At 37.5% G+C, this 13,331-nt stretch overlaps 1 protein-coding gene across 1 annotated transcript; it reads right to left on the bottom strand.

Annotated features, from left to right (window-relative positions):
* Positions 1-2,251: 2,251 nt before the first annotated feature.
* LOC110760808 (TORTIFOLIA1-like protein 4) lies at positions 2,252-6,719 on the bottom strand. The gene is made up of 5 exons (XM_021963138.2): positions 5,667-6,719; positions 5,403-5,511; positions 4,485-5,059; positions 3,475-3,986; positions 2,252-2,722 (listed from the first exon to the last, which is right to left on the bottom strand). The coding sequence occupies exons 1-5, from the start codon at positions 6,504-6,506 to the stop codon at positions 2,710-2,712; spliced, it is 2,049 nt and encodes a 682-aa protein (XP_021818830.2). The 5' UTR covers positions 6,507-6,719; the 3' UTR covers positions 2,252-2,709.
* Positions 6,720-13,331: the final 6,612 nt, after the last annotated feature.

Raw genomic sequence — 13,331 nt, 5'->3', positions numbered from 1 at the left:
GCGCATAATTTCCCAGGTTTCAACATGTGCTTCCCACGGTAATGCGAACCACCTTTCTCTCTATCATTGTGATTCATTTCTTGCATAATCGGAAAGATATATATTCTCTGCAAAATGAATGAGTCAACGCAGCAATTGCCAATGGTTTTCTTTTTTCTTTTTTTTTCTAAGAAAATAAAAGAAAACGAAAACCTTTGGTAATTGAAGAGCCTTGAAGCACAAGCACTCATAGTAATTAGCAGAGCAACGGACAGTGACTGGAAAATGCGTTATTGGGTGCATGTTTTCTTGCCCGAAAGAAGTTGACAAGAAAAGAATAACTGATATATATAAATAAATAAAAAGAATAATGTTGGCGTAGCTTTGAATTTGGGCAATAAAAATATGGTTCGTCCATTTAAAGCTTGATTTTGAAGGGTTTGTCGTCTAATTCAACATGGTAATCAGAGAGGCCAGTGAATAAAAGCATTTATAAAGTAAAAGATGACATATGCCTTGTTGAAATTTATGATAATTCAAAGGGATATTAATATTATTCAAGATGCAACTCCATATTCTCAACTTTCTCTATTTCTTCTTTCGAATTATGATTAGCATTTAAGAAATAAGAATCAAGAGGTAGAAAAAGGCAACCCCTTTTGATACATTGAACGGGCCTAACCTAGTGGAAAAGAGCATTGACTTGCAGATCAGTGGTCAGGTTTGAATCCCAATAACACCTTAATAGTGTGTGTGAGAAATCCCTTGAATATAGCTTGTATTTTTATTTTTTTTTAAGATACACTGAATATTGAAGAGCATGGGGTCAAATTCTATAGTTTTAAAATTTAATTATCGAATTAGGAAAATGCTTGGGGTGCTTGACAGACTTGGACAGTTTAGAAAACGACGGAAAATGTGAGTATTTTTCTCGTATAATAAATTTATGGGAAAGACTGTAATGACAGAGATGAATACATTTGGCGTTTGAGCATATTGTTTAGGTACACCATATAGCATATACCACTGCCGTACTGCATAAGTCCAGTTGAAGGGGAAATTATATTTCAAATTCGGTCCACTAGTTCTTAAATTAATATCAAAAGATTAGAATATTTGTACATTATTATAAGTTAGGAGGACAAGGGAATAATGTAAACTGATAAGCCTGTCTGGCATGGTCCAGCCCCAAATGGAGCCTTTCCAAGTTGCAGGTCAAAAATGGCCAAGTTTCTATCCTGCTTGCCTTCTCCAGAGCCCAAACTTGTTGTCCCCGAGAATTAGGTCATTTGTCATTTTCTGACCTAAAGATAAAAAGGGTTTTCTAAATGCACTCAAACATTTGACAAAGTGCAGCATCCGAACAAAATTCCAAGTTTTCCATAATACCCTTGGTTGGGCGGGGTGCACATTAGCCTACTTTATAACTTTTGCATTTGCATGCAGATAAAGTTAGGCTAATTGGCAAGCAATGTGCAGAGGCGAAGTTAGAATTGTAAATATTAGTTTGAAAAATACACATGTATTCAAAACTTACATATTAAAGCTAAATAATTTTCCCTTTTTTATCCACTTACTATTTATCCAAAACAATGTGTAAATATAGATAGGAATTTAGAAAATTGGGGGGTCCAAGGCTACCCTTAGCCTTAAAGCGGCTCTGCCAACCAATGGCACTACTTTGCACTCAAGTTCAATCCTCCTTTCATAGATTAAAGTAATTTTTTAGAGTAATTTAGACTGTCCATTCTATTTTTTTATTTTTTTAAACTTGCATTTGCATAACTGGCTCCGGCTTGTAGAAAAAGGGAGCCCAAGAACATCAGTTTGAGAGTTTGTTTTCCGTCCGGCCCAACCTGGTGCCCATTCGGGCCATTTCCAAGGTGAGAGCATATGTTTAATCATGCATGGGCTTTGTTTGGATTTTAACAGTTTGCGTTGTTTTTAAGCCGAAATGCTTTTTCTTGTTTAGTGGTGGAATGGGCGGGAAATTAGATTAACGTTGAAAGCCATGAATTGTTATGGTTATAGACTTTTAAACTAAGTTCAGGGTTAAGGGGTTTAGTTATGGAATTATTTAGGCGGTGATGGCACTTGGGATCGCTTGAAGCTAAAGCCAGCTGTACTCCGACATAAGTTACACACAGTTGTCACTTGCTACAAACAAATTGTTGCTGAAAAACCACCATGCCGGTGTGGCAAGCTTATTTTTTAATATAGCAGCCCACGTTCTAATAGGTGTATTGTATGAACCAGACAGTCTACGGACGCGTTTATATTTGCAGAAATATGAAAACTCATTTACTGATCTCATCATATATACAGCAAGTAAGGTAACAACAATCCAAGAAAAGATGAGTTTGTACAGATTTAGTTTCCCTCCCTTTACCGGCTTGGTGCAGGTAAGTAATAAATATAACACATGCTACAAAGACTCTACTCTGGTCTATTGCAATTAAATCCGAAAGCTGCTTTTAGGAGGAAGAGGAGGGCACATGTAATTATAAATGGAGCCCCCTTTGCTTCCCCTGTCCTGTGCATCAATATGCCACATTGAATTAGAAATTTCATAAATTATGCGCACCTACATATATAAACACTTGATCGGCATTCAATTTAATGTCTTCAGGTCTTTCCATGCCCCCATGATGCTTGTCTCTCTCTACTGAGAAATTGATCCATCAATCATCAAACATTTTCCACTTCAAACAATTCTATGATTCTTCTATCTTAGGCGGATGATCTGAGAAACAAAAAGACAGAATTGCTTTAAAATCATATCATTGAGGATAGCGTGCAAAGTACAGAATTATATGCTATAGGGAGAAAATGATCATGGAAAAGAAAACACAGAAAAGCACAAATCAAGCAATCAGAGTTTCCAACATAGTGGGAAGTTGATTTACGATTCAACTACTCAAGATCATTGAAATGAGAACTTCACTGAGAAGCTGCGTTGTATATGATATGATGACAGCTCCACTAACCAATTTCTGTGGAACGGCAACCTTAATATAACGGAAACAAAAAAAATATTGCACTCAAATAGTTGCAGGGTTTAAAATCCTAATAAGATTGTTAATGTTTTGCATACATACTCGACAACCCACAACTGAAAACTTCACAATGTCTTGGCACTGGGTGTTTTGTTAACAGAAAATGTTCTAATTTCAGAGCCAATCAGGAAAATGTCACGAAAGCAGTGAAACTGTGATAGCTAAAGAGATATTTAATCTGCTTCACAAAATTCTATTAACAGTGGTGATCTTGTGCCAACAATTGTAATTTCAATGCAAAAATATTTTCACTACATTGTTGCAGAAGATCCACTAAGAAATTCCGCATAGGAATTATTTTGAGTAAAACTACAGCTACGTATAAATGCAACAAATAGTGAATCCAGCAATGTGTTAATAGGCAGACAAGAAATTTAATGAAGCAACAGAATTAGCAGTATAAAATACATTGCTAAGTTCTGATATCAGTTATCCTTACCTTCTACTCGGGTTCCTTGATGCTATAGACGTAATTGGTGAAATCCCAAGCCGACTGGCATTGCAAGCTTGAACCCTCTCAGCATCTCGGACTATGGTCTTTGGTGTTTTGTCTGGATAGTGCCTTGTATTCAACCTTTGGGCATCATGAATTTCTGCCACTGAGTTAACGGTAAATGCACCCCTACTTTGGTGCTGAAATCTTTCACTGTCAAACGCACATGATTCAGCACTCTTATCTCTATTAGGTATGTTAGGAATAGCATTGAGTGAGGGCATGGTTCCAGAAGAGAGCCTTGCAGTAGAACACCGCCCATCAGTTCTACGCCAGAACTTGGAACTCAAGAATTCTGCACCAGGCAGCTTGCAGCATGTGTTATCTGCAGATTCAGTGTTTGGAATCCTTCCACTTGTTATGGCCAAATCGTATGATATTTCATCCAGTGCCATCTCAAGGCCATGCACACGTGTCTCAAGAGAGTTCAACCCACTCTGAGAGCTCCCAATAAATCTCTGTACACATTTTTAACAGGGGATTAGGTCAGCAGACCAGAAGCTTTCTAAGAATTGTGCATCACTATGAATAATGAAATATTCTCCTGAAGCCTTTAAGTAGGTAACAGGATATGATTTTTAAGAATAAAACTTTGAAATGGCAAAATTGACTAATAAATCCAGCAAGCAGAGACTAAGAGAAAAATGGTAAGACTAACTTTCATCCAAAGACATAAAATCTTAAGACCAACTAACAACGCCTGTAGGCATGTTTTATCTCATTCCCATTATCAAGTTTTTAACTTTGCGGAGAGCAGCAACAATGAGCTATGAGAGCCTCAAGTATGTAAATCAAAGCAGACTAACTTCAATTAACAATAATAATACCACCTTAAAATAAAGTTGAACAAAAAAATAAAAGAAAAATACTTATAATGCCTCAGGTTGTGCTAAAATCCTCTGGTGCAACTAACAGTTCTGGTTAAGAGAAAAGGTAAACAAGTATCAGGAACATACCTGGAGAAGGTTTAATAGACTGGACTGCTGGTTTTCAATCTGAATAAGTTGTTCACGGATCAAATTGAGATCTTCAGCATCCTTTTGGCTCTCATAAACTTCTTCTGCAGCATTGCTGACTACAACATCTGAGTCAAAGTTCTCATCCTCATTAAATGGAACCACACGAGACCCAGATTTTAAACCACCAAATTTGTGTACTTTTTCATCATGGATCTTACTGAAGAGAACGCGTTTAGTTTCTGGCATGTTATTTCCAATGTGCTCATTCTTTCCTGCTTCCGGATCTCCAGAGTCACTCCTTAGAATATCATCCATATGGGCCAGCTTTGAAGAGGGAGAGTTGGGCATTGCGATTTCTATTTTCCAATCAGAGGGTTTCTTGTGGTCCTGCTTAGAGAACAAGGATGTTTCTGATTTTCTCTCGTTTCCTTTTTTAGCTGTGGTCACCAAAGAACCATCGGATGGAGGGGACCTGTTTGTGGTGGGGACTGTTTTCTTTGGTTGAGGAGTCCTAAAACTGGAATCATCGGAACTTTTGGAAATGGGAGGAAAGCATCGACCAAACCCATTATCTGGCCCCATGGGAAAAAGTCCAAAAGAAAACAGAAGAGAGGCAGACAGAAGATTAGATGACATTAGACAGGTTCAAAAGGTGTTTAACTTCAAAGGTAATAGCAGAATGAAGAGCACAACAGGACTTACTGAAATTGGGCAAATTAACACCATACGGAAATAATTTCATGACTAAAACAACAGCTTTAGAATTCAGATTCATTGGAAACAAATCACATTTTCTCTTTTGTTTGCTTTCTCATGTGATAAAACTGTTTGACCAATTTTATGAACAAGTAATGAACTTGCAGGCATCTCTGTCGTTTATAACTTGATGTTTCTCAAACAAAGAAAATGCCTTACCAGTTGAAGATCTGGATTGAATTGGAGCAGAATTCTCTTCGGAATCTCCTGCAATAAGAACCTTCCACAACTCCAATGTATGGTTCATAGTCTCCCGGACTACCTTCACCTGTTAAAGAATGAAATTAGTAAAAATCAGGAAAAAAGTAAATTCGAAAAAGAAAAACAATTACCGAAATGATTGAAGTCACAATATTTTCTCCTCTTCTCCTACCCTTTCTCAGCAACCAAACAACCGATTGGGGAGGAGGGAAGACAATATACCTTATCAAATCTCCGACTTTCCAGGACATTCAAACACGAAGCTTTATACATCGCCGTCAAATCTCTCTCCACCGAGGCCACCTTCCCAAGCGCCTCAGCCGCGGCCTTCCTCACGGCCCAGTCCTCACTACTCAAAAACTCAACTACGCACGGCACAAGCCAGTCCAACACGCCGCGGTTCGACGCGCCGCCGGCGCCGACAATGCTCCCAACAAGCACCAGAAGCGCTGCCTTCGCCTTGAAACTCTCGCTCTTCGCCAGCTTCCCCAGCCGCGCCAAGCTCCTCTTCAGCTGCGCCGGGTCAGGGTCGGGCGCGGCGTCGATCGCGGCGGCCAGGCACAGCGCGGAGCCGATCTGAGAATTAGAGTCCTGCTCCATCGCCAGCGTGTCCATCAATGGCTTTAAAAACGCCGAAGAAAACGACGGAGTCGTGATCTGAGACGACATCGCGGCGACGGCGTCGACGCAAGCGGATCGGACGGCGGAGTCGGGGTCGCGGAGGCGGCGCTGAACGGTAGAGATCATCTTGGACAAAAAGGGAGCCAGAACGTCTCCGTGGGAGTTGGACAGTAGAGCGAGGAGAGAAACGCAGTGCTTGCGGACGGGTGGCTTGGAGGAAGAGTCGGTGTTGTGAATGCAGATGAGGAAGGTAGCGAAGGAGTCGTGGGAGAGGTTTCTGGCAATGGCGTCGAGCTCGGCGGTGGCCATGGCCAGAGTGTCACGGTCCGCGAGCTTGTTGAGGCAGGTTATGACTCGCTGCTTCAGATCCGGGGAAGACGACGTGGCGGCTGGTTGGGGCGGGCTGCCGAGTGAGAATCTTCTTGAGAGAGAAGACGCCATTGTTTGTGTGGTTAGGTGGTTGATGATATGCTGCAATGAAGTTGAAGGGTTGATTTTAATTGAGGGATGAGGAGGTAGGGTTGTTTGTTGGCATTGGAATTGGGTTGAGGCGGTTGAGGCGGTGGTGGGGGTGTGGAGAGTGATTTGGCGGCAGAGTTTGGAGGAGTGATGGGTGTGTCAGTTGGACTGGTCTTTGTGGGGGTTTTAAATGTTTGAGAGGGAGGAGTGCTGAGTGGACTTGGTAGAGGAAGACTCAACATTTCAGTAAATTTTTATTTATTAATTTTTACGCGGGGAAAATAACCACCCAGTGTGCAAACCAATGGGCCAACTTCATTTTTCTTTTTACTGGTTTTTAATACGGGGTAAAATCAAACCCAAGTGTAAAAGGACAAATACATTATTCTGACCAAATCGCATCTACTAATAATAGCAGCTTTGAAATTTAGGGTTTTAGACTGCTACATGTATAATTTAGTTGAACCCGAGTGCAAAAGAACACATTATTTTGACGAACTAACATAGTATACATTTATTAATATAAAATAAAAATAAAAAATTTAAGGTTTTTCTTTGTTGGGATAGATATTTTATTAAAAAATAATAAGCACCATTGGAATGTACAAAAAATAAAACTGAAAACAATCAATAGTATCCAAAATCTAAATATATGGCAGTTGAATTATTGGAGTTTATTTTTGGGCAAGCACATGCATGGAAATATATATTTCAGATGCCACATGGGAAGAAGCTAATATAAGAACGAAAGAAATAAGCAGGCCACGTTGCCAAGAGCCAATGAGCTTATAATGATTGGCAGGGTTTCCAACTTAATTAAGGGGTTTGGCAATCCCCTAATTATTGATTAAGTAAATCTTATCCAAAACTTATACGACAACATGTTAGCCAATGTGCTATGCATGAAGCTAGGGAATAAACACACGCATCACACATATATTCCACATGTGATTGCAGGCCATGAATTTGAGCATCTTTCTGTGGCTTACCTCTGAGGGTAAAAAAAATTGAAAAACGATAAAATCAATTTGTGGCTTTGAGTGGAGGTATATTGTATGAGTTTGATGTTGTCAATAAATCCCTCTATTTTAGTTGTAATCCCTTTGTGGGTCGTTGTACCTTTTATGGCTAATGAATTTGTATTGTCCTTGTGGCGTAAATTATGAATATAATCTCCTTGCGGTTTTTTTAAAAAAAATTCATAAAGGCTAAAGCCAAAAAGAGTGAATAACAAAATTAGGTACTGGGGAGCATGTGATCGAGAGGGAGAAGATAAGGGAGGCACAACCTTGTTAAAGTGATCTAGAACCGGGAAGTCACGTGACACCTAAATCTTGAATATTCAATGAACTAAATCTAGCAAGTGTGTCTCTTCTCTTCTAGCAAAAGCAACCCAAAAAAAAAAAAAAAAAGTTGGGGTGTGGTGCGAAAAAGATGCCTTCTGTTTCTGACTTCAATTTTACTTGATGTAGACTCTAGTTGATTAGGACCCACTACCTGGTTTTGGTTCATCTTTTCTTTGAATTTTTAAATTTTAAGTTATGGGGTCTGCTAATTAATTTGCTCCTTTGTGAAAGAATAAACTCATGTTATGCTAATCACGATGTTTAGTGTGTTTCATTTAGCTGGGACCTAACCCTAGAGATTCGGCTGTGGGGCTTAAAACGGGGTCGTTGAAAGACGACCCTTTATCCATCTTTACCTACCAAACCTAATAGCTAGCTCTATATGCTAATACAAAACCTGCAATATGGCCATATCGCAATTACAGCATATTTTATGCTTTTTAACTGAAAGAGCCCCAAGTTGGTGCAAAAGATAAATAAAGAGCCCCCGTGATTTAAGTTCGAATGAATCAGGTTACGAAAAAGAAAAAGATCATCAAGGAAGCTAAGAGAGAAAATGCTAAACTGCAACTGGCATGCATCATAAGGGTAGCCCTAATTTTATGGGAATGTGTATGGTGACGCTAAATAAGTTAGAATTCATGTGACCTCTCTGTGATTCTTTTGTTTTTTGATGCAAAACGGTTTGGCAGTTTCCAGTCCTCTTCTGTTGCTTTCGCGTACTATATTTCGATCGAAAAAAAAGGCATATTTGGGTACTAATACTATTGATTGAGCATATTCAAATTAACCCTTCTTTTTAACTAGATGTAGTTGTAAACAGGGACGGATCCACATAGGGGTAAGAGGGGTTAATTGACTTCTGCAAGCTCGGAATTCACCATTGGAGGAGAAGATGTTGATCTCTGCAAATTGCCCACAAACTGCTTAATGAAATGCTCCAGATGGCACAGCACACCAGGACAACATGCAGGTCTTTATCATTTTACTTTCATTTATTTTTATATTACTCTATTTACTTTAGTTTACAATGTAAATAAGGAATTACCCCCCATTTGGATTCAAATAAAAATACTAGAAAATCAAATTCCCACTAAATCAAAATATGAAAAATCGATTTTAGTGCAAAATACGATTTAGGCTAAAAATGATGGCTCATTAAGTCAATATATACTTCATACTAAAATCCCATAAAATCAATTTCTTATTTGATGTGTAAGGAATAATGGCCGCCAAAAATTATCTTGAGAAAATGATTATTCCAAAAAATCATTTTTCATACTTAGCCAATATTTGTACATAAAATAATTTTTTATGTATGATATGAATGCATGAAGGGACCTAAGGTCAATCTAGGTAAAAAGCCTTAGATGTTCAATCTACAAAGAGTTTTACACGAATAACCTAACTCTTACGTATTTAAGAAATATTTGCTTGAAAAAGCTCCTCCTAAGACAGTACTCATAAGGGTCCAAAGTTTGAGAGCTAGAGCCTAAAAGAAATGCAAATAAAGCCAAAAATTAAAACGACGACGTACCTGAAAAATAACGTAAATGCCTTAAAATGAGTAGGATTGAACTAATATATGCCAGTTCTTAGGTCGAATAAGACGAGACGCCTTGGGAGACAAAGAGTATTGCGCAAATTTTTTTGGTTTATTATCACATTCTTAGAGATATTTTTGGTTTATTACAGTGTGTGTTTAGTTTTTGAAGTTGATGCAGTTCTCTTTGATAATGAACATGAGTATTTTGTATAGTTTTATCTATTAACTATGAATTAGAATCCTATCATTTCATTTTGATGGGTCTATTTTGGATAGGAAATTTTTTTAACCTTCTACACGTGGACCTCCGGAATGAAAATTCTTGAATTTGCCAGTAGTTGTAAACTTGTAAGTAATATTGGTCATGAAAAATGATATGCATTATGGAGGTTAGATTAGGTAGCTTGAGACTCCGAGGAATTTTGAATGGTTTTAAGATGAATTAAAAATACTAAAGCAAGCAACAACTGAGCATGGTGTTTGGAATATATCAGTTTTTGTTTGTGCTGCTTTTGCATAAAATAGTAGTTAGCAAAAGTAGAGTTAGTACTGCAACGAACTTTTGGAATGTAATTGCTTTAATTATTTAATTATGCCCCATTTGATTGCGTAGAAAGTGGTAGACATGTAGGGAGAGAGAGAGAGAGAGAGAGAGAGAGAGAGAACTAAACACCCAATAAGCACAATTAGCTTAACAAAGATGCATGCCTCATACTTAACACAACATATAATCATTAAAATGAACACGTTGAATAGTAATCTAATGTATTAATTAAATATTATGTTGAATGATTGATTACGAGAAAGATACTGAAATGCAAATTAAAATATTATTTAAACATCCATAAGCCTTACGTTATCTCAACTAAAATATTGAAGTATATCCATAACCCTTGCATACTTGCCTTCAAAGCTGAAACCAGCGTTCATGAATCATGATATATATGGGTGAGAAGAATCAGCAAGTCGATCTTTTCATTTGTCAACTTCGTACGTCCACTACAACACATATTCGATATCGTTATTAGCACGGGAACCTAATCATGAGTGAGGGGCATGTTTCTTCAGAAGAGAGAAAACTGAAGATGAACATGCATGTGAGTTTGAATTTGAGTCTCTCTCTTGAGATATGAAAGGCAAATTCACGGGAAAAGGAGGAAGATCCCTTCTCTCTTTTCTCATCCCTCCTCACTTTTAACAAGTTTTGACTTCTCACTTCATGATTATAAAAAAAATCGTAGTTGTAAGAGACTTATAGTTTAAGTGGTTAAGAGCAGTTATTCTTGCATTTAAGGTCATGTGTTTGAATTCCTTCCTTTAATATCGTTCGTATGTATAATAAAAAATTTGAACCAAAAACTGATATATTTGAACGCATTGCATGGTAGGTGATCTTAATGTGCCCGGAGACTTGTTTAACGCAGCTATATAAAAAACAGTACACACGAAGATATAACTTGAGTTGGGTCGATTGGTCCTCCTGATCTCATGTTTGTCATTTTAAGTGTTGTTGTCGTCTGGACTTTTATGCCATAATATAATAGTGTCAAATAATAAATGTTTCCTTTTAGATGGCCTACAAGCGCTGCCTTTGGACTGATTAATAATGAAAACAAACACACAATTCTGTTCTGAGGGTGCAATCTTTTGATAACAAACCGACACAAACTTTGTCCATTGCTCCTTGTCAAATCAAATTAAAATTATGGAAACTCATAACTTAACTAAAAGACCGCTTGGCTAAAATAATAATTTGAGCTCTCGGACTCAGACCTCCAAATTTAAGATAATTAGATCGTTAATAAGTATCTTATTTTAAGAATTTATTATATATTTCTAATTTTGATTATTGAATTACATTTGAAATGCAATTCAACGATTGAGATTAGAAGTATGTAATTAATCATTAGCTTAAATTCTTACCCTTTGAAGGAAATAGGGAGATGGCTCTAAATTATGTGGATATATAGGATTAGGCGCCTGGCCTGCCAGTGGTCCATGTTGTTTGACTGAGAAGCAGACCCCATCTGATAAGATTTTGTCGTTGGATTGCTGCTAGGCCTTTCACATGGGGGAGGCCGAAATGTAGACCAAAACCATCGAATTCCTTCAAGTGAATATGGATATCCCCTACGTCTTTTGGCTTCTCTTTCCATTTCCATGTGTGTTTTCCCTCTCACTCGACACTCTCACATGCAGCTTGTGTGTTTCGTATAAATTTGAATGATATGGCCAAGTCGATATGGACAAATATACTTATTTATCTGCTTGGTTATTACCAAAACTTAATTCATCATAAGTTAGTATATTCAGATGAGATTCAGGAGGCATATATGATAATGAGGCAATGCATCCCCACAAAAACATTCTCCACTTCTTCGCTTAACCCTGTTAGTATGTTAGCATGCAGCATTTGACCACGTCTCCATTCTCCAACTATATAGTACCCTTTTTATGCGTGTGACAATATTACATTTATGTGCTCAACGCATATCAAGTATATATATTCACTGTATATGTTGGAGAAGTTTGAGGATTGCCATACCCTACGGGCTTAATTGGTGGTCAAGATAAGTAGAATGAGTTGATTGAGAGAAACTCTCATGTAACGGGGATATCATTTTTTGCTATTCACAATCAATAACGCAATGATAAGTATGATAATTTTCCCATGTGTCATTGTGTTATTTGTCCGAAATAGCAAAATAGTGATGTTCTCGTTATATGTAAGTCTTTTTTGCGAGTTAATCAGCTTAATTAAATTTTATGTTCGATGCTCGAAAGTAAATGAGATTAAACATGCATATGTATCATAGAGTTTAAAGTTGACACTCGAGTCATTGTGAAGTCTATTTATGAGATTTAAGCAGCAATGTTATGAGCAAGTATAATACACAACCTATACTCAGCTTAAAAGGAGGAACTGAGCTGAATCAATATAATAACTCCAGGCCGGTGTGGTTTCACATAATATATAGCATATATAATTCGTCAAATAATTGTGGTGCAAATAAATTTATGACTTGATGTAGGTGAAAGCTATGAGACGTACACTAGTGAGACTTAAATGGAATTAAATACATGAACCCTTTCTTTCTCTGCCTTATGATTAAGAATCTAATAAGATGCATGATTGATTGGGGATCTGTCCTAGAGTTGTAGGGCACTGCCACTGGAAATGGGACCAGAGATGGGTAATAATTCTACTGTTTACGTGGTACGCACAATGTTCGGAATATATGCATCATTGGAATATTTAATAATTCCACATGGAGGGAGGAGGAGAAGGAGGCTGCAACTTCAATCAACTGCAGCAAAGACAAGACAAGACAATCATCTACTGCTTCTGGTTTTGGTTTTGGCTGCATATGCTAGAATGGGCCTTCTCACTTGGTGAAGGGGATGGGTCTCATAAAGATAGGGTAGGCCTCTTAACTATATGAAGGCAGGCTCAGGGGGTCTTCTTACCCACCCAGTGATCATGGCTTATATGCCAGTTACCCATGGGCCTCAGCGGGACCCTGGAACGGACCTAATTCCCCAACTAGGTTCGCTAGTAGCTAGGAAAGCCCAAAGACCACAATGCCAATTGGTTTTTTTAAAATTTAAAATTTTTATTTTAGAATTAAAAAAAGATAATGGGTAGTTGTGTTTCATAAAAATATAACTCATTATCTGATTTTATTTTTAATTTTAAAATTTTTTAATATGAAAAAGTGTAAATTTACCATATTATCCTCATTTAATTAATAATTTCAATTCTTAATGTTTGCATTAACTAAAAGCATTTTCTGGTATTTTGAATGTTTTACAATCCTCTGCCTTTTGCTTTATATATATAGATAATAATTAGTGCATAATAACTGTTTTGGCATGACAATAACAATTCCCTAATGTCATGTTTGCTTATAAGGA

Source organism: Prunus avium, chromosome 1 (assembly GCF_965620075.1).
Source record: "Prunus avium chromosome 1, drPruAviu1.hap1.1, whole genome shotgun sequence".
Taxonomy (NCBI): Eukaryota; Viridiplantae; Streptophyta; class Magnoliopsida; order Rosales; family Rosaceae; genus Prunus; species Prunus avium.
Note: the sequence above shows the minus strand (reverse complement) of the source record. Positions and strands in the feature narration are given on the sequence as shown.